The following is an 18,640-nucleotide window of genomic DNA, read 5'->3' as shown; positions in this document are numbered from 1 at the left end:
GCACATGAAGCAGCAAAGGAAGCTATATGGCTAAGGAAGTTCATAGGTGAACTTGGTGTAGTCCCCTCCATTAAAGGACCAATAGCCCTGTATTGTGATAATAATGGAGCTATTGCACAGGCAAAGGAGCCTAGACACCACCAGAGAGTCAAGCATGTACTTCTAGATTTCACCTTCTACGAGAGTTCGTTGAAAGAAAAGAAGTCGAGATAAACAAGATTGGAACTGATGACAACATATCAGATCCATTGACTAAACCTCTGCCGCAGGCGAAGCACAACTCGCACACTGCAGCTATGGGAATCAAGCATATTGGAGAATGGCTTTGATATCCCTGTTTAATGTTTTAAAGTTTTAGAGTTTAAATCTTTGTAAAACATTATTGGTTAATCATTCACAACAAATGAAAAGAATTCATTTTTCCATTTAATTTGTGGTTTATTAAATGATGAGTCCCTTCAATTTGACGATATATTCAAGATAGACTGTCAGGACCAGTCCTGTGACTAAGAAATGTCTATCAAGTGAACTTGAATGTCAAAGGTTGAAAATGGTCCCTAGTCGGAGTTTTCTATAAAATTGGACGCATAGAAAACGTTAGACGATTAGAATGCAAGATGACTAGTAGTTCTGTTTCTTGAACTATGTGGACATGGCAATGTCATAATCATTTGCATAGATACTTACTTTGGGAAGACTAGTATCGGACAAGACCTATGAAACTTTACTGTAAGAGATGAAAATCTGTCATAAGTAAATTTCATTAAAATTATTAGACACTAAATCCTCAATACCTGAGTGATTTGAGATTACTTGTTTGAGAACTGGTTGCTTTGACGTTGACCAACCGTCGCACCGTAAAAGGAGGCTATAAAGGCAACGCTCAGGTAATCAATTATCAAACGAAGTCTAATCTCAAGATCGCAAGATTGGGATTGTCCTCCCATAAATCGGGATGAGATGCTTAAAAGTTGTACAAGGCCACTCGGAGAGCTAGAAACTGTGAAATGCATGGCCGTGCTCGGATGAATCATAGGCTATGATTATCTGTTTATTTGATCAGTTGAACTCTGAAACCGAGGAACACCTCTGGACATAATAAGGATGACAACTCTTACCTTATGTTCGAGAGCAAGCATCGAGCGACAAAGGAATTAGGAAATGCACACTTGTCCCTAAGGACAAGTGGGAGACTGAAGGAAATAATGCCCTTGGTCCAAGTATGCATTCTATGTTAAGTCTAATAAGTGCGGTTCAGTATTAATTAACAAGTTAATAATTCAGTGAGATCAAGTGAGCTGAATGCCTAGCTAGAGGCCGCTTCAGTTCAAGTGGAATTAATGATATTAATCCACAGCTTACTCTTGACTGAACCCGTAGGGTCACACAAATAGTACGTAAACGGATCAAGTATTTAATGGCATTAAATACTCCATCTATGGATATTCGGAATCGACGGATCTTGGTTTCAGTGGGAGCTGTGATCGTCACAGGCAAGAAATGAATGCTCCGGAAACGATGATATTGCCGGAAACGGAAATATGGATCGTATCGGAAATATAAATATTATCCAAGTCGTAGATGTTGCCGGAAACGGAAACATGGTACGTATCGGAAAATATTATCGGAAATGGAAATATTGCCGGAATCGGAAATATTGCCGGAAACGGAAATATTGTCAGAATCGGAAATATTATCGGAATCGGAAAATAATTCCGGAAACAGAAATATTAAATATTTGTTCGAAACGGAAATTGATTCCGGAATCGGAAATATTAAATATTGTTCGTATCGGAAATGAATTCCGGAATCGGGAAATTAATCGGAAGCGTATCGTACGAATTAGCATCGGGCGAGGCCTGCCAGACGAAGGCCCAGCACGAAGCCGGGCCATCGCCCAGCAAGCCAGCGCGCCACAACGCACCAGCCAAGGCTGCGCCAGGCCCACCGCAAGGCAGGCCCAGCGCGCGCCAACGCTGCGGCAGCGTGTGGGCCTCGTGGCAATGGGCTGCGAGCTCGCGGGCTGCGCGCGCGCGCATGGCGCCCCTCGTGGGCTGCTGTGCGTGCGTGTGTGTGTTTGTGTGCTATACGAATCCTAAAGCTATCAGGTTTCGACATATGATTAAATTCCTAAACCTAAAAGGATGAATTAATTAAATAAGAATTCTATTAGGATTCTAGTTTAATTAATTCGTATCCTAATAGGATTACAATTCCCTTTCCATACCTCTATAAATAAAGGCCTAGGGTCATTATTTTGCATAGAGTATTCAAGTATTCAAAGTGATTTTTGAGAGCAAAAATTCAGTCATACAATTGCCTACATTAGCCGAAAAGACTTGTTCTTGTTCGGTTCGGGCGCAGCTAGGGAAGGCACGCAACAAAGTGTATGCATCTAAACTATGCTAAATGATTATGTGTAAATAATATGCTTTCCTGGCTTTATGGTTTTTCCGCATGATTTATGAATTGTCATATGTATCATAACCTAACAGGATCATGCAATGCCTCAAAACTGTCTCTTATTCTATTTTGGTCAATGGTGTTCCCACTACTCCCATCCCTGCAAAAAAAGGCTTGAGACAAGGAGATCCCATTTCTCCTTATCTGTTTGCCATTGGGATGGAGTATCTGTCAAGGTGCCTTGCAACTCTGAGTTCTGATTCTAAATTCAAGTTTCATCCCAGGTGCAATAAGGTGGATCTCACTCACATGATGTTTGCATATGATTTGCTGTTGTTTGCTAGGGGTGACTTGAATTCTGTTACTTCTATCTTCTCAGCTTTTAGTAGATTCTCTGCTGCCTTTGGTCTTCAAGAAAATCTTCAGAAAAGTGAGGTCTATATTGCTGGTGTGACTACAGATGTTGCTGATCAGATTGTTGAGTCTTTAGGCATCATCAAAGGAAGCTTTCCTGTGAAATATCTAGGGGTGCCTTTAACTACAAGAAAATTAAGTTACACTGAATGCAAGCCTCTTATTGAAAAACCAGTAGCAAGAATTAATAGTTGGTCAGCTAGAATGCTTTCTTATGCTGGTAGACTTCAACTAATTAAGTCAGTTCTCTTTGGTATTCAGCTGTATTGGTGTCAGATCTTTGTGCTCCCAAAGAAAGTTATGAAAGAAGTACACAGAATTTGTAGAAGCTTTCTGTGGACTGGTTCTGAAGGTGGGTCAAGGAAAGCACCTGTTTCTTGGGAGCAGATGTGCCTTCCTAAGAGCAATGGAGGGTGGAACTTGAAGGATCTTACATATTGGAACAAAGCAGCTGTCCTTAAGCACTGTTGGGCTTTGTCTATGAAACAAGATAGGTTGTGGGTTAGGTGGATCCACACCTATTATGTTAAACATAAAGATTTCTGGACTATGCCAATTCCTAGTGGGCTTACTTGGTCACTAAGGAAAATATGGCAGTGCAGAGATGACTTTATTCAAAGTGAAGGAGCAGATCAATTTGTGAAGGCTGGGAAATTCAGAATTCAAAGATTGTACAGATATCTGCATGTGAGTGGTGATCAAGTTGAATGGAGAAGAATTATCTGCAATAGTAGAGCTAGACCCAAAAGTACTTTCATAGTCTGGCTTGTTGTGCAGAACATATTAGCTACCAAAGATAGGCTTATCAGTTGGAACTTTCCTATCCAGAGCAGTTGTGGGTTGTGTCAGGTGCATGATGAAACACTGAGCCAAGCAAATTTGGACAGCAGTGTTGCAGGAAATTGGTATAGCTAGGGGTTGCCTTTCTTGGCAGGAGGAACTTCGATGGATTGCTAAGAAAAGTAGAAGTACCAGATTAAGTCATATTAAATGTAGTGTTGCTTTCATTGAAACTGTGTATGCAATCTGGATTCAGAGGAATTCCAAGTTGTTTTGTGATAAACTGGAGCATGTTCCAGTTGTAGTTAGACAGATTTTGTTCTGTGTTGCTGGTAGAGTTCAGTAAGGCTTAGTCTGCCTTCTGAATTGGTTGGGGCTGTGTTGCTTTGTAGTTTGGTTTTCCTGTAATATCTCAATTTTGGTAATGAATACAATATCTATTTGCCAAAATAATAATAATAATAATAATAATAATAATAACAATAATAATAATAATAATAATTTAATCTAATCTAATCTAATAGATATGTATAAAGGAGACATATTTGCCGAATTATTAGAGCGCCACGTAAGATTACCAATAGTTTCGAACAATGAAAAATAATATTTCTAATTTATTTTTGAATTAAAAAAATTGAGTGCCACATAGATAATTAAATAGGTGCCACGTAGATCAATTAATTAATAACTAATATATACAACTCTATCTAAAATCAAACACTCTAATAATTAAAAAATAAATCTATAATAAAATTCATCCAAAATCAAACACTAATCTAAAATAAAATAAAATAAAATTCAATCCAAAATCAAACATTAATCCAATATTAGAGTGTCATGTAGGAAATATAACGGTTTCGACCAATGAAAAATAAGATTTCAAAATTAATTTTGGATTAAAAAAGTCGAGTGCCACGTAGATAAATAATTAAATGCCACGTAAATATTTTTATTAATTAATTATTAATATTACGCATATACAATTTCATCCAAAATCAAACACTTTCATAATTAAAAAATAAAAGCTAAAACGAAATACAATCAAAAATAAAAAATTAATCTAATCTAATCTAATCTAATCTAATCTAATATATAAAATTGGTATATATATATATATATATAAGAGTTTTATTTTAACTAAACAATTTAATAGAATCCGTGCATCAAACGGACTAAAATCTAGTGGAGTAATAATAAGAAGAATATATACTCCATGTTTAGAGTATTTGAGTAGAATTAAGGTCCTTATATTGTTAGTATTCCATGTTTAGTTGGGTGGAACCAATAAGAATAAAAAATAAAAATAAAAATAAAAATAAAAATAGTGGGGAAACATAATGTCGCCGGACCCCAAATAATTTAGATGTAAGTTATCTGTCATCAAACACATAGTGAAGGAGCATTTGGTAAATTGCATATTACCACAAATTTGTAGAACTCTTTGTTACCATATTTGACATGGTGGCCGACCCATCATGTTGGTGGGTGATACCTACACTAAATTAATTAATCTTTCTTAGAAAAAGACAAATACCCGAATTAAATAATACGGAGTATTTGTCAAAATAATAATAATCTAATATACATATATAAAGGAGGCATATTTGCTGAAATATTAGAGCGCCACCTAGGATTACTAATGGTTTCGGCCAATGAAAAATAAGATTTCTAATTTATTTTTGAATTAAAGAAATCGATTGCCACGTAGATAATTAATTAGGTGCCACGTAGATATTTTAATTAATTAATATCTAATATATACAACTCCATCCAAACTCAAACACTCTAAAAATTAAAAAATAAATTTAATGGTTTCGGCCAATTAAAAATAAGATTTCAAAATTAATGTTGAATTAAAAAAGTCGAGTGCCACATAGATAAATAATTAAGTGTCACGTAGATTTTTTATTAATTAATTATTAATATTATGGATATACAATTTCATCCAAAAACAAACACTCTCATAATTAAAAAATAAATCTAAAATAAATTCAATGCAAAATAAAGCTAATCTAACATAATACTCCCTCCGTCCCTTAATACTCGCACCGGTTTGACCGGTGCAGAGTTTAATACACTCGAATTGACTTATTAATTTAATGGTTGTTAGTTGATAGTGTGGTATTTTTTTAATATAGTTAGTGGGAAATGTGTAAGGGTTGGAGAGTGGTGAGTGAGGGATGTGAATTTTTAAATGACTTTTTTGTAGGGGATAGGGGTGTGGGTGGGTTAATAGGTAAGTGTGAGAAATAATATAATATTGGTAAAGATTTTCATTTATAGAAGCGGTGCAAGTATTAAGGGACGGTCCGAAAAGGAAAGCGGTGCGAGTATTAAGGGACGGAGGGAGTATATAAAATTGGTATATACATAGAAGTTCTATTTAAAGATAACAATTTAATAGAATTCGTGCATCGCACGGGCTAAAATCTAGTAATAATAATAATAATAATAATAATTAATAATAATAATAATAATAATAATAATATATAGAGTAAATTCATAGTTGTTATGTAATCCTTTTGAATATTCCTTATATATTACTACCTCCGTTTCATAAAGTTCTTTACACTTTGAGATATGTGCCCAAAAATTAAAATTTTGACCATAAATTCTCACTATTATATCTATCAAAATTTATCATGAGATATCTTGTTAGATTCGTTCAAAATGTATTTTATAAATATCAAATTTTATAATTTTTTTGCTATACAAAATTTGATATATTAACGATCAAACATCGCGCAAATAGTAAGTGTAAAGATATTTTTTGAAACGGAGGTAGTATCACTTAATCAGTCACGGTGACCCATAATATGAACTATGTACTCATCTCATTTACCTCACCGAGCATGCATGATAAATCCTTAATCTTAATATTTGAGTTCTGGTGACATGGTAACATTGAAGTGATTGCTCACATATTTTAAAAATCGGATAAAATGATTAGTAACATTGAAGTGAGTACGTCTTGTCCAACTCTTAAATTGAGTGTTAGGAATTAAACACAACTTAGAAAAATGGACAAGAATACGAAATAGACTTGGAGTCAAATAGAGTCTTGTTTGGTTTAATATCTTGTTTCCTTTAATTAGAATTGTAATTAGGAATTAACTAGATAAATTTTGGTATGTAACAATCTCTAGAATTATTTAGACTTGGGAAACAAGTATAATTCTAGTAGAGGTGGGTTTCTAGTTTAGCCTATAAAAGGGGTTCAGGTCTAGCTAGAAAATAAGAGGAAAATACTTTGGTGAGATGAATCATCAATTGAGGGGTTATTGTGTTATTTTGCAGGAACTTAATAATACGATAATATTTGAGGGGAGAAAATCTAAATTTCTCATAAACACTTGTGTATTTTATTATTGTTTTTGCTATTTGTTTTATATTGTATTTGTGGGTTTGTTCCTAATTGTTCGTGGCACGCGTTTGGTTATAACAAACTGATATCAGAGCTGGGTTTTAGTCATGGATGATTTCGGGAACAAGTACAAGGTAGAACTTTTTAATGGGAAGACGAATTTCTCATTATGGCAAAGTACCATTAAGGATTTGGAAGATAAGAAACCTGATACGGTGGACAAGGACAAGTGGGAGGATATGCAACTACGGGCTACTAGTACGATCAGATTAGCTCTTGCACCGGAGATCAAGTACACCGTCTTAGAGGAAAATAATCCAAAAGAGTTGTGGGACAAATCGATTAAGATGTACGCATCTAAATCATTGGCCAACAAGTTGTTCTTGAAGAAGGACCTTTATTCACTCGAGATGGAGGAAGACAGCACACTACAAGATCATCTAAATAAGATTAATGGCTTGATCACCCAATTGGCGAGTTTGGATGTGAAAATTGAGGAGGAGGACAAGGCAGTTTTATTGTTGACATCTCCCCGTAAGTAAAAGTTATAACTCTGTGATAACTAGTTTACTTGTAGGGAAGACAACAATTTCTTTGGACGATATTGTGGTGGCGTTATTCGAGGCTGAGAGATTCATGAAGCAAGAGAGATCGTCAATCCATAGAGGAGCAGGATTAATAGCGGAGGGTAGTAGCAATAACTGGAAAGGCAAGAAGAAGGCGAGCAATACAAACCCTAACATCAAGTGTTGGTACTGTGACGAGGTAGGACATATACAATCTAAATGTCCTAGGTATAAGGAAGACTTGATGGTGTTGAGGAACGGTAGGGTTAGAGGTGCTGCTACTATTGCTATTGATGAGGATATGACTCTAATGGTGGAGGAGAGTAAAGATCCAAAAGAGAGTTGGATTTTGGATTTAGGATGCTCACAACATATTTGTTGTAGGAAGGAGTGGTTTACTTCTTATAAACAAAGTGATGAGTTGTGTGTTACCTTGCCTAACAGGGAAGAGCCTAAAGTTGAGGGTATAGGTGAGGTTGAGATCAAGACACATGATGGGAAGACTCAAAAATTACGAGAGATGAGGTATATTTCGAGATTTGATCGCAATCTTATATCTTTGGGTCGTTTGGATGGCTTGAGTTATGCTATCCATATTGAGGGAGGTCGTTTGGAGGTCACCAAGGCTAGGAGTGTGATCTTGAAGGGACGACGTAACAAACGAAACCTCTTCAAACTTGAAGGAGGTATTGGAAGACGGATTTTGGCTCAAGGGAAGGCAAGCTCCGAAAGTTGTTCGTTGGTTCGCGAAGAGACTAAGTTGAGTTTAAGGGAAGGTTTGTTAGGAATTAAACACAACTTAGGTAAGTGGACAAGAATATGAAAATGGACTTGAAGTCAAATATAGTCTTGTTTGGTTTAATATCTTGTTTCCTAGTTTAATTAGAATTGTAATTAGGAAACTAGATATATTTTGGTATGTAACAATCTCTAGAATGATTTAGATTTGGGAAGCAAGTATAATTCTAGTAGAGGTGGGTTTCTAGTTTAGGCTCTGTTCTCTTCACCTTATTTTCACTTATTTCAGGTCTGATAAGATAAGATAAAATAAAATAAGATAAAATAAGGGCCAATAAGATAAGATAAGATAAGATAAGTTCAGGGCCAATAAGATAAGATAAAATAAGATAAGTTCAGGGCCAATAAGATAAGATAAAATAAGATAAAGTGAGGTAAATGTTACATAAGGTAATACTATAAGTTTCAATAAGATAAGAAAAGATAAGGGTCATAAGATAAGATAAGATAAGATAAGATAAGATAAGATAAGATAAGGGTCAATAAGTTCAGATAAGATAAGATAAGATAAGATAAGGGTCAATAAAATAAGATAAGATAAAATAAGATAAGTTCAGGGCCAATAAGATAAGATAAGTGAAATTCAGGTGAAGAGAACACTACCTTAGCCTATAAAAGGGGTTTAGGTCTAGCTAGAAATAAGAGGGAAATTACATTGGTGAGAGGAATCATCAATTGAGGGGTTATTGTGTTATTTTGCAGAAACTTAATAATACGATAATATTTGAGGGGAGAAAATCTAAATTTCCTCATAAACACTTGTGTATTTTATTATTGTTTTTTGCGATGTGTTGTATATTGTATTTGTGGGTTTGTTCCTAATTGTTCGTGGCACGCGTTTGGTTATAACATTGAGTGTTGCAAATATTTAGGGCAATGATGCATGATCAGATAAAAAAAAGTGATTATGAAGTTTACTAGTGGAGATGGAGCATAGTATTTTGTACTCTACTCATAAGTATGTGACCCAAAATTCATATAACAAATGCCAAAATATGTTTATGAAAATAGAGGGGGTCGACTCTTATACGAAGCTTCGATTAGGTTGATGGGTAACAGGGTAAGCTTGTTAGCCTGTTTGACAAAACTCGAGCACAATCGCATACATATACCAATCTGAAAACCAAATGAAGTATGTAAAATGTGATAATTGTACTCAAATGTTAAATATGTCATATGATATACTCACTTTGTACTTATTTGTTTGTCCGATTTGTTATTTATGCCCGTTCCTAAAAGATTGTCCATTTAGTACAATTGTTTATGGAATTACAACTTTACTCTCATATAAAATACATTTGACCCACCACTTTTATCTCTTATCATTTTCACTCACATACTTTATATTCAAGCTGGTTCATGGGACAAACAATAAGGGGCAGAGAAAATATACATTACTACTGTTACTCTCCTTCGCACTTCGCAGACAATAACATTTACATCTCTCAAATGAAAGAAAAACGAAGATACTCCCTCCGTATTTATTTAAGGGATACACTTGTCTTTTCCGGCCGTATTTATTTAAGAGACACACTTGGCATTTTTAGTAACTTATCAACCCCACCATCTAATTAAATAATATATCTACACCCCACCCTCACCCCCCACTCCCTAAAATGACATGGTCCCCACTTGTTTTTCTTATTAAAATATCTCCTCAACCCCACTTATTTTATTATTTTATTTCATTCAATTTTTTTTCTTAATACCCGTGCCCGACCAAGTGTATCTCTTAAATACATATGGATGGAGTATTAGATAGTCCGTAATAGATTATGTGGAGTAGAAAAATGAAAGTGCGTAATAATTGATGATCTAGTCATGTTAGAAAAAGACAGTATAAAGTGAGTTGAAAAATGGGGGCCCAAACTGTAAATGTCTGGTTGTTAAGAGGGCAATGCACGCCCTTGGATACCCCATACATACTTGAATCTTTATAGTCAAGACCAAATAGTAGCAGTATTCACTCTTTGAGTTGGACCGGCCTTCCTATAAAATCACCCCCCTTTCCTTCATTTCTTCATTCCATTATCATCATTCTTGCATTTTCATTCTCAAAATCAATAAAATTAAATTAAATAAAAAAGAAAAATGAAGATGAGCAGTCAAAGTATGGGAGCAAGCAAGAGAAAGTTTGTAAACCGCGGATTAAGTGGTATGGTTAGGGAGCAAAGAGCAAGGCTTTATATTATCAGGAGATGTGTTGTTATGCTCCTTTGTTGGCATGAATAACTTCTTCTTCTTCTTCTTCTTCTTCTTTTTTTATTCTATTTATTCATATTAATTGTATATAGTTATTACTTAATAGGAGTATTTTAAATGTTAATTAAGGATAGAAAGTTTTGACACAATTTTGCTGTTTTTATTTTTTTCGAATTATTTTTCCTTTTAAGTTTTTAGGTTCATCGTGTACATCGGCATAGCTTGAATGAAGATCATTGATTAGTTGTTATATGCATCACCAACTTATTGACAATTGTTAAATTTTGGTTGTTAATTTGCTATTGATTTTGTTGGGTTTAATTTTTATCACTTGTTACTCGTCAAATTGAAAGTGAGTTTTATGGTTTGAGATTTCTATCAAGCTAAGCTAACTACTGGCTCACCAACTGTACGTATATGAATTTGATTATATATGGATGTCACTTGCAAGTTTTCTGATTACAGTTATGTCATATAAGAGTTCTGATCGAGTCTCGTTGTAGGATCGATCGTAGCCAAACACCAGATATTTGGATCAACCGGTGAGGGAGTTTTTGTATCTATCATTCTATCAACATTATTGAAAGGAAAATTTGTCTGAAATGACTTTTAAAACACAAAAATTTTGAGAAATGACCTTTTAAAAAAAAAGTTGTGAAAGAAAGCCCAATTGAATTTTTTTGTTGTTAATAAGGACCATAAGCCATATTCCGGTAGTCAACGACTGTTTTCGGGCGTTGACCATCACGTGACACGCACGTGTATAACATTTTTTTTTTAAGTTTCCCTCCAAGTTTCTCCCACCCCCAACTAACTTATTCAGATCTTAAAAAAAAAAATTGATTTTCTCTCTCCTGCTCTGCTGCTCCTCCACCATTTTCTTCTTCCTTCCAACCACGAATTTCTTCTCCCCAGTTGAAATCAACCAAATTCGCGCAACCCAATTGCTTGTCGGTCCTTTTCGTACGACAAAACACTAAAAGCCTAATTTTTTTCCTCAAATTTCTCCAATTTTTTGGTACTTGAAATTAGGGTTCTTAGTGTTACCTAATTTCAAGAATCGATTTTTATTTTTTTTAAGATCTGAATAAGTTAGGTGGGGGGTGGGGGAAACATGGAGGGAAACTTTTAAAAAAAATTGTAAAAATTTAAGACACCTGCATGTGTCAACGCCGGAAAACAGTCGTTGACCACCGGAATATGGCTTATGGTCCTTATTCACAACAAAAAAAACTCAATTGGGCCTTCTTTCACAACTTTTTTTTTAAAAGGTCTTTTCTCACAATTTTTGTGTTTTAAAAGGTCATTTCTGACAAATTTTCCTTATTTGAAATTGGAAACCGACTATATTCCCAAAGAATAGCGTCCTTTCGTGATATTACTTACTCCCTCCGTCTCTTTTAATTCTTTACGTTTTTCTTTTTGGGTGTTTCAAAATGTTCTTTACATTTCCTTTTATAAATGCTTTAATATTCTATCAAATTTTGTGTTCAATGATTATTTTAACCAATTAAATTCATTGTGTCATTTAATCTCTCACACTTTTTCATTAGAACATTAAATTTTTCTCACTTTCCCAATATCAGAATTTTAATAAAAGTGAAAACATTATAAATAAATGTAATTTGCCTTGTTTAAGTAAAAAAATGGAGGAATTTCAATGCACATTAATTATTTCTTAAAACACGTGCACAATCCCAACCGTAAAAAACAAAAAGAGACGGAGGGGAGAGTACTTACATTTGTGGGTTGAAATATTCGTTATTTTTCTGTTACAAGTAATAATGCAGCTGGACTCAAATTAAATAAGCTAGTTCACGACCAAAGAAGACTGTAAATGAGTGAGCTTTAATGGATTTGAGTACTGTTGATTTGATAGACCTTGCACTGGTAAGTTCAAATTATTGTCAAGATGGTAGTGGAATTTTCAAATTTCTGTTTCAATTACTCTCAGAAATTCCAAAAAATGGTATCAAAATTTTAGCATATTTGTACAGTTCTTTTCTAATCAATAGTCACCCTCCCAAATAATACCCTTGATAGTTCCTAGTAATCCATCACAAAAAAAATTCAAAAAATTAACCCAAGCCTGAGAATATGCTTCTGGTGACAGCAACCAGCTGTATATAACGAACATGTGATTGACAAAGATGGAAAAATGTAAATATTGAAATTGGAACTACATATTCAATCCGGAATTTTTATGAAATGACCAAGAGGTTGCCTTAATGCACCAAATACCCCTTAAGTTTCCAGAATACACCAAATACCCCTTAAGTTTCCAGAATACACCAAATACCCCTGAGGTTTTAAAAAATAACACAAAATACCCTTAATGAGTATTTTTTGTCCAATCCGTAAGTCTCCGTTAGCGTGAATTTACTTTTTTTCCTTTACTCAATCATTTTCTCTACTAATCCTAATATTAACACTTAGTTATATTAATTAAACCCAAAAAAAATTAATTAACTACTACTCCGTATTATTTTTTAAAAAAAACCCAAAACTTCTTTCACTTCACACCATCAATCATCATCATCTTCTTTTTTTCTTCTTCCACCACCATCATCTCTACAATCTATTGCAAACCCAGATTATTGCAAGAAAACCTAGATTGTTGAAAACCCCAAACAAATTGAAAATCCAGATTATTTCAAACCCAAATTATTGCAAGCAACTCAAATTACAAATCTCCAACTTCAAATAAATTGAATTTGGAGGAGAGAGAATAAAAGGATGCTGATGGTAGGAGCCTGCGACGGTGGTGGTGGAGCATGTGGTGTGATTGCCTCAATTGCGGTGGTGGAGCTTGCTACGGTGGTGGTAGAGCCCGCTAAGCTAAGAAAATTAAGGGTTCCTCGGCAACACCCACCTCTATTTTCTCTCTCCAAACTAACCCCATCACCCTCATCCATTGCCAATCCATCATAATCAGCGATTGAATTGATGGTTTAAGAACAATAGGTGAAAGTGTAAGATAAGAAACCCAACATTAATTGATCGGTGGGTGGCGATTGGGCGACGATCCATTTGAAATTGGGCGGTGATTGGGCGGCGAACTAAGCTAAAAAACCCACATTTGAGTCGATTGGGCGCCGACCCATTTGAAATTGATTGGTGAATTGCAAAACCCGGTAATCTGGATTTTTTGTTCTAGAAAGGAACTGGTCGAGAGAGATGTGTGGGGGAGAGAGGGGGCTTGGGGTGGTTGTGGATTTGGTGGTTTTGGGTGGTGGTTTTGCTTGAGGGGTGGTTCCGGGTGATGGTTTTGGTGGCTTGATTTTGGGGATTATAGGATTATGATGATTTAATGGCGAGGAAGAGAAAAAAAATAAATTTGGTGGAGGATTCACTAGTAGAAAAACGCTTATTTGCATCCCCGCATTTGCCACGCCATTCTGAACATGTGACGCAAATGACAAATTTTAGAATAAAATTTAGTCATTTGCGTCGCAACTTTGTTAAACTGCGAGGCAAATGACTCTAAGATGCCCCCCAGAGTCATTTGCGTCACAGATTAACAAAGCTGCGAGGCAAATAACTCAATCAAGTGCGTCGCACATTTGTTAATCTGCGACGCAAATGACTCTGGGGGCATCCCAAAGTCATTTGCCTCGCAGATTAACAAATGTGCGACGCAGTGCCTGCCATATTCCTCCAACATTATTTCAGATATGATAGAACCCTACATTAATTTCGCCGCTCAGCTCCTCACTTTCTCTCTCATCCTCTTCCTAGAAACTCCATTTTCAACGGCGACTTCACCTGAAATCTCCTCTAACCAACCTATCTTCATCTCGATCTCGAAATATAAAACCAAAAAACCCCAAAAGAGATAGTGCGGGATTGAAAAAAACAAAACCCAGCACCAGAAAACCCCCAAATCAATTGGGCGGTGACGCAAAACCCAGCCAATCAACCCTTGCAGCGCCGGCGTAATCGCTTATACCCTCACCGTCGACCACCGGCCTGTTCTTTCATCTCTGTTCGTCAGCGGCCCCAGCACCCCAGCCAGCTACCAGCACGAAGCAGGGTAACTACGAAGCATCCCCGCAACACTTGCGCGATCCCGCGCGCTTTCCTGGCTTGTGCAGCCTTGCTCGACAACCCAGAACCTCTCGCCCTCCCTCGCATCCTCTTAGAAGATGGGCACAACGTAATTTCTTCATCTTTTAATTAGATTAATCTGATTGATTTATTTCATGTAATTACTCATGCATTTTCGTAATTTGGTTCCTCTGAACTGCTGATTTTTGTGCAATTGGATTCAAAGGAGAAAGGGGGGTAATTGAATTCAATTTGATTTTTGCGCTTCTGTAATTTTTGCTGCAGGTGTTTGCATTTGTTGCAGCTGAGTGTGAAACCCATAAACATGTACTGAATCAGGTAATTAGCCATTGCTATCTTGTGATTAGTAACTATAATTTTTCTTTTTGGATCTTAAACCAGAATAAGTTTCTTCTGAAAGAAATTGTACCAAGCAGCTGAAGTCAAAAAAAATTGTTGTTGAATTGTTTATGATATGCATAGATTTAATATTTCTATACTTTGAAATTCATTATTTATATTCTTTGTGAACTATTATTGTTCTGGAAGCGTTTATGTATGACCTGCTTGCCTTAGGAGAGCTGTTTAGGACATCCGATTTTTCAGATGTGAGTTTCTTCGTAGGATAAATCACTTCGTCCACAACCCAACCCACCCACCCAAAGAGTTCCCTAACTTATGAGGTTGAGTTTGTTGGTAATTACATCCGTGTCTCGAGTGATAAGTCCCAAAATGGATTGATTGTAACATTAAAAGATAAGAACCGTGAATATCTACATGGGGGTGATCAAGACACTTAACCGTGAATTATTGTATGTTTAGCTGCAAGGCAGCAGCTTTTAATAAATTAGTGAAAGCTAGGCAATCAGTTGTCCTGCTGATCCGCCTCCTTAGAATATTTCAGATGCTCTTAAGTCTTAACATTACGGAGTACTCCTTATTGTTACTTGTTCATTTTATCAGCTGCGCATTCTGTACTGCATGTCTGCATATGCCTACACTGAAAATAGTTGGAGACCCTTTATCCAATACGAATTGAGTAGGTCTTCTTGTGCAGGTTAATGCTGCAGGTGCAGGTGCTATAGTTGGAGCTGCTATTGCTGTTGGGACTCGTAGCAAGAAGGAGATTGCTGGGATGGCTGCTCTTCTTTCCATTCTAGGAGCTGCAGCTGATTATTCCAGGACTGAGCTGCAACTGCTCTTCTTTTTGTCTTTTATTTTCAGTTTGCCCATATGGTTACATGATTGCTTTCTTGTTGAAGTGATTAATTTTGATTCTAGGTTCTTGCCTAGATCAGTTATTCTGTTAACATTTAACACTAGAGTATGAGTCAAGGTGATTATACAGTTATGCTTGTATCGAATGAGTTAAGACAGCCATATGTGGCGGTTTGCCTGTTCCCCAAAAGAATATATTGTGTCTGTTACAAGTGTTTGGTGCTACTTTCAGCCACTTGGAAGCCTTTTCCATCTCTAAAACGTACTGGTGTGTCGTATTCAGAACTCACATTTTTGCTCTGTTGCTCGTTGCCTTGCTGAACTCACTATATAATAGGTTTCATTTTAATATATATATATATATAGATATATATATATGTATATATTAAAATGAAACCTATTTTTTTTACAAAATTCAAAGTCATTTGCGCCGCATATTAGCTTGATGTGCGACGCAAATGACTTATTTTTTTTGGCGCCAAAAGGTCATTTGCCACGCACATTAAGCTAATGTGCGTGGCAAATGAGAGTTATTTGCGTCGCACTTTTGTGCGACGCAAATGACTTTTAGTCATTTGCGTCGCGACCTTTTGCGTCGCGCAATGTGCGACGCAAATGACCTTAAATGTGCGATGCAAATGAGTCATTTTCCACTAGTGATTGGAGATGGTAGAGGAGCCATAACAGAAGAAGAAAACGAAAGAGCCAAAGACTGTCACGGAGAGAGAGAGAGAGAGAGAGAGAGAGAGAGAGAGAGAGAGAGATGAACAGATGAACAAAGTGCATAAAAAAGAAAGAAATGAGGAAAATAAATAAAAAAGAAAAAAATTAGGGCAATAATAATAATTAGAGGTAATGTTAACGGAGACTTAACAGAATGGACGGAAAATGTTCATTAAGGGAATTTTGTGTTATTTTTTAAAACCTCAGGGGTATTTGTTGGATTCTGAAACGTTTAGTGGTATTTGGTGCATTAAGGCAAACCTGAGGGTCATTTCATGAAAAATCCGTATTCAATCCGTTCCGTATTGTTTTACCCGAGTGTAAAAGGTGGTTGGGTGTAATAATAATGTGGATAAAGTAAGAGAATGAGTGGAAAGTAAACCCTAAACCCTATTTGTCGGGAAATGGTCAAGTAAGATGGTAAAATATGTTTATCAAACATAGAAGTGATTATAACTTTATGAAACAATGGAAAATTAGTAGAACATTATAACACAGAGAGGGTAAGAAGTTAGGAAAATTCTTAGCATTAGTTGAATAGAAAGTAAGGTTAGTAAGAGCAAACGTGAATTGGAACGTTATGCACTATGGTAAGAAGATTGAATTGGGACATATAATGATCCTTGATGATTGAAATGTTGAGGGGGATAAGCTTCATGCCCATTTGAGTGAAGTAACAAGAATTACTTTCTTATCCTTATGACATGTGTTGTAACCCTTGAATGAGTTTTTGAACTCTTAATGGTAAAGTGGTAGTTGAGATGCACTTTAAGAGAACCACCGCTTGTATGAGGGCTGAGTTGTATAAACTCTTAATGAATCTAATGTATTGAAAAGGACACATCAATTTGTGGGTTCACCAACTAAATTGTTTGAGAGGTTGAACTTTTGTTATTTTCTTAATAAATTTATGGTATTGTGGGGGTTAATATTGCTACGAGGTAGCATTTGATGGGTTCATTAACGTGAACATATTTTAACCCTATTGACTAAGTGCTATTTTGAGAAGTACTTGAGGATTTACCTACGTGGTTGTGAAGACTCGCCATCTTGTATGGAAATTTGGGCGGTTTCCCAGAGCTTCCGTGAGAACTAAGGTAAACACATGGCTTAAAACGAGTACACTTTGCGGAGTCCGCATGACCTTTGGAGTAAGGTATGTGTTACGTGGGGCGTGACTTAAATCTTAAAGTTTCAAGGTTAGTCCACTTTTTGATCAAGAACGTGAAGGTTTCAAGGTCAGTCGACCCTTGGGTTTGTAAGTCACAGTTTCACTTCTCTAATCATTTGGTTTAAATTTACTTTATGTAGCACCACATGTTATGTATTAAGCTCCTCTCATGCCCATAAATTTTCTTCTTTCATTTGATATCTTTTCTCATATTTAGTGGGGGATTGTTGGAATTAAAGCTGGAAAAGTGTACGGAAAACCGGTCGCGTTTAAGCACCCGATCGGGCGCGAGTTCAAGTGAAAAATCGGAGTTGATAAGGCTTTGGTGAAATGCATAGAAAACCTGCCAGGTTTTGAAAATCCGTCCGGTTTTGAAATCGGAGTTGGAAATGCTTTGGTGAAATGCATCGAAAACCTGTCAGGTTTTGAAAACCCGACCAGTTTTGAAGTCGGCGTAATTCATGAATATTTATGAATGGACTCGCATCCGACCGGTTTTGAAAATACTGTTTTGGTTATGTCCGATTTTTTTATTATCTCTTTGTATTCCTATTTTATAAGAGTCTTTTAATTATGGTTTATGGATTATGATCATTCTGATTATGGTGATTATGTTGGTCCATTATTTTTCTTGATTATATCAACCCTTCATTATCATGAGTTTAATTGGTTGGTTAATATCATTGGATTCCTTTGAGTCCTTTGATTTTTTTGGGCTGTTTTGTCTCCTCCTCAAATCCTATATATTCTCTTCATTTTATGAGTTTGTGATAGACAATATATTGATCTCTTCCTCTCCTCCTTTTATCTTGGTTTGGATGGAAGACTTTTATTTCATGATTAAGTCATGATTATTCATATCTCTTCAAACCTTTTCCCTTCTTATTCTTTTGGGCATAAGTTTACGTGATTCTATCTCATCACCCAAAATTGCATTTGTGTGTTGAAAATTGT

The 18,640-nt window shown here is 35.8% G+C and overlaps 1 protein-coding gene across 1 annotated transcript; it reads left to right on the top strand.

The window, feature by feature from the left end:
• Positions 1 to 10,261: 10,261 nt before the first annotated feature.
• Positions 10,262 to 10,777, top strand: LOC110789618 (small polypeptide DEVIL 5). The gene has a single exon (XM_021994318.2). The coding sequence runs from the start codon at positions 10,417 to 10,419 to the stop codon at positions 10,555 to 10,557; it is 141 nt and encodes a 46-aa protein (XP_021850010.2). The 5' UTR covers positions 10,262 to 10,416; the 3' UTR covers positions 10,558 to 10,777.
• Positions 10,778 to 18,640: the final 7,863 nt, after the last annotated feature.

This window comes from Spinacia oleracea, chromosome 3 (genome assembly GCF_020520425.1).
Source record: "Spinacia oleracea cultivar Varoflay chromosome 3, BTI_SOV_V1, whole genome shotgun sequence".
NCBI lineage: Eukaryota > Viridiplantae > Streptophyta > Magnoliopsida > Caryophyllales > Amaranthaceae > Spinacia > Spinacia oleracea.
The sequence above is the reverse complement of the archived record's forward strand: the minus strand, read 5'-3'. Positions and strand labels throughout refer to the sequence as shown.

What these genes read in the sequence shown, in the direction of transcription:
- LOC110789618 (XM_021994318.2), top strand. Translation starts at nt 10,417, where the DNA reads ATGAAGATGAGCAGTCAAAGTATGGGAGCAAGCAAGAGAAAGTTTGTA.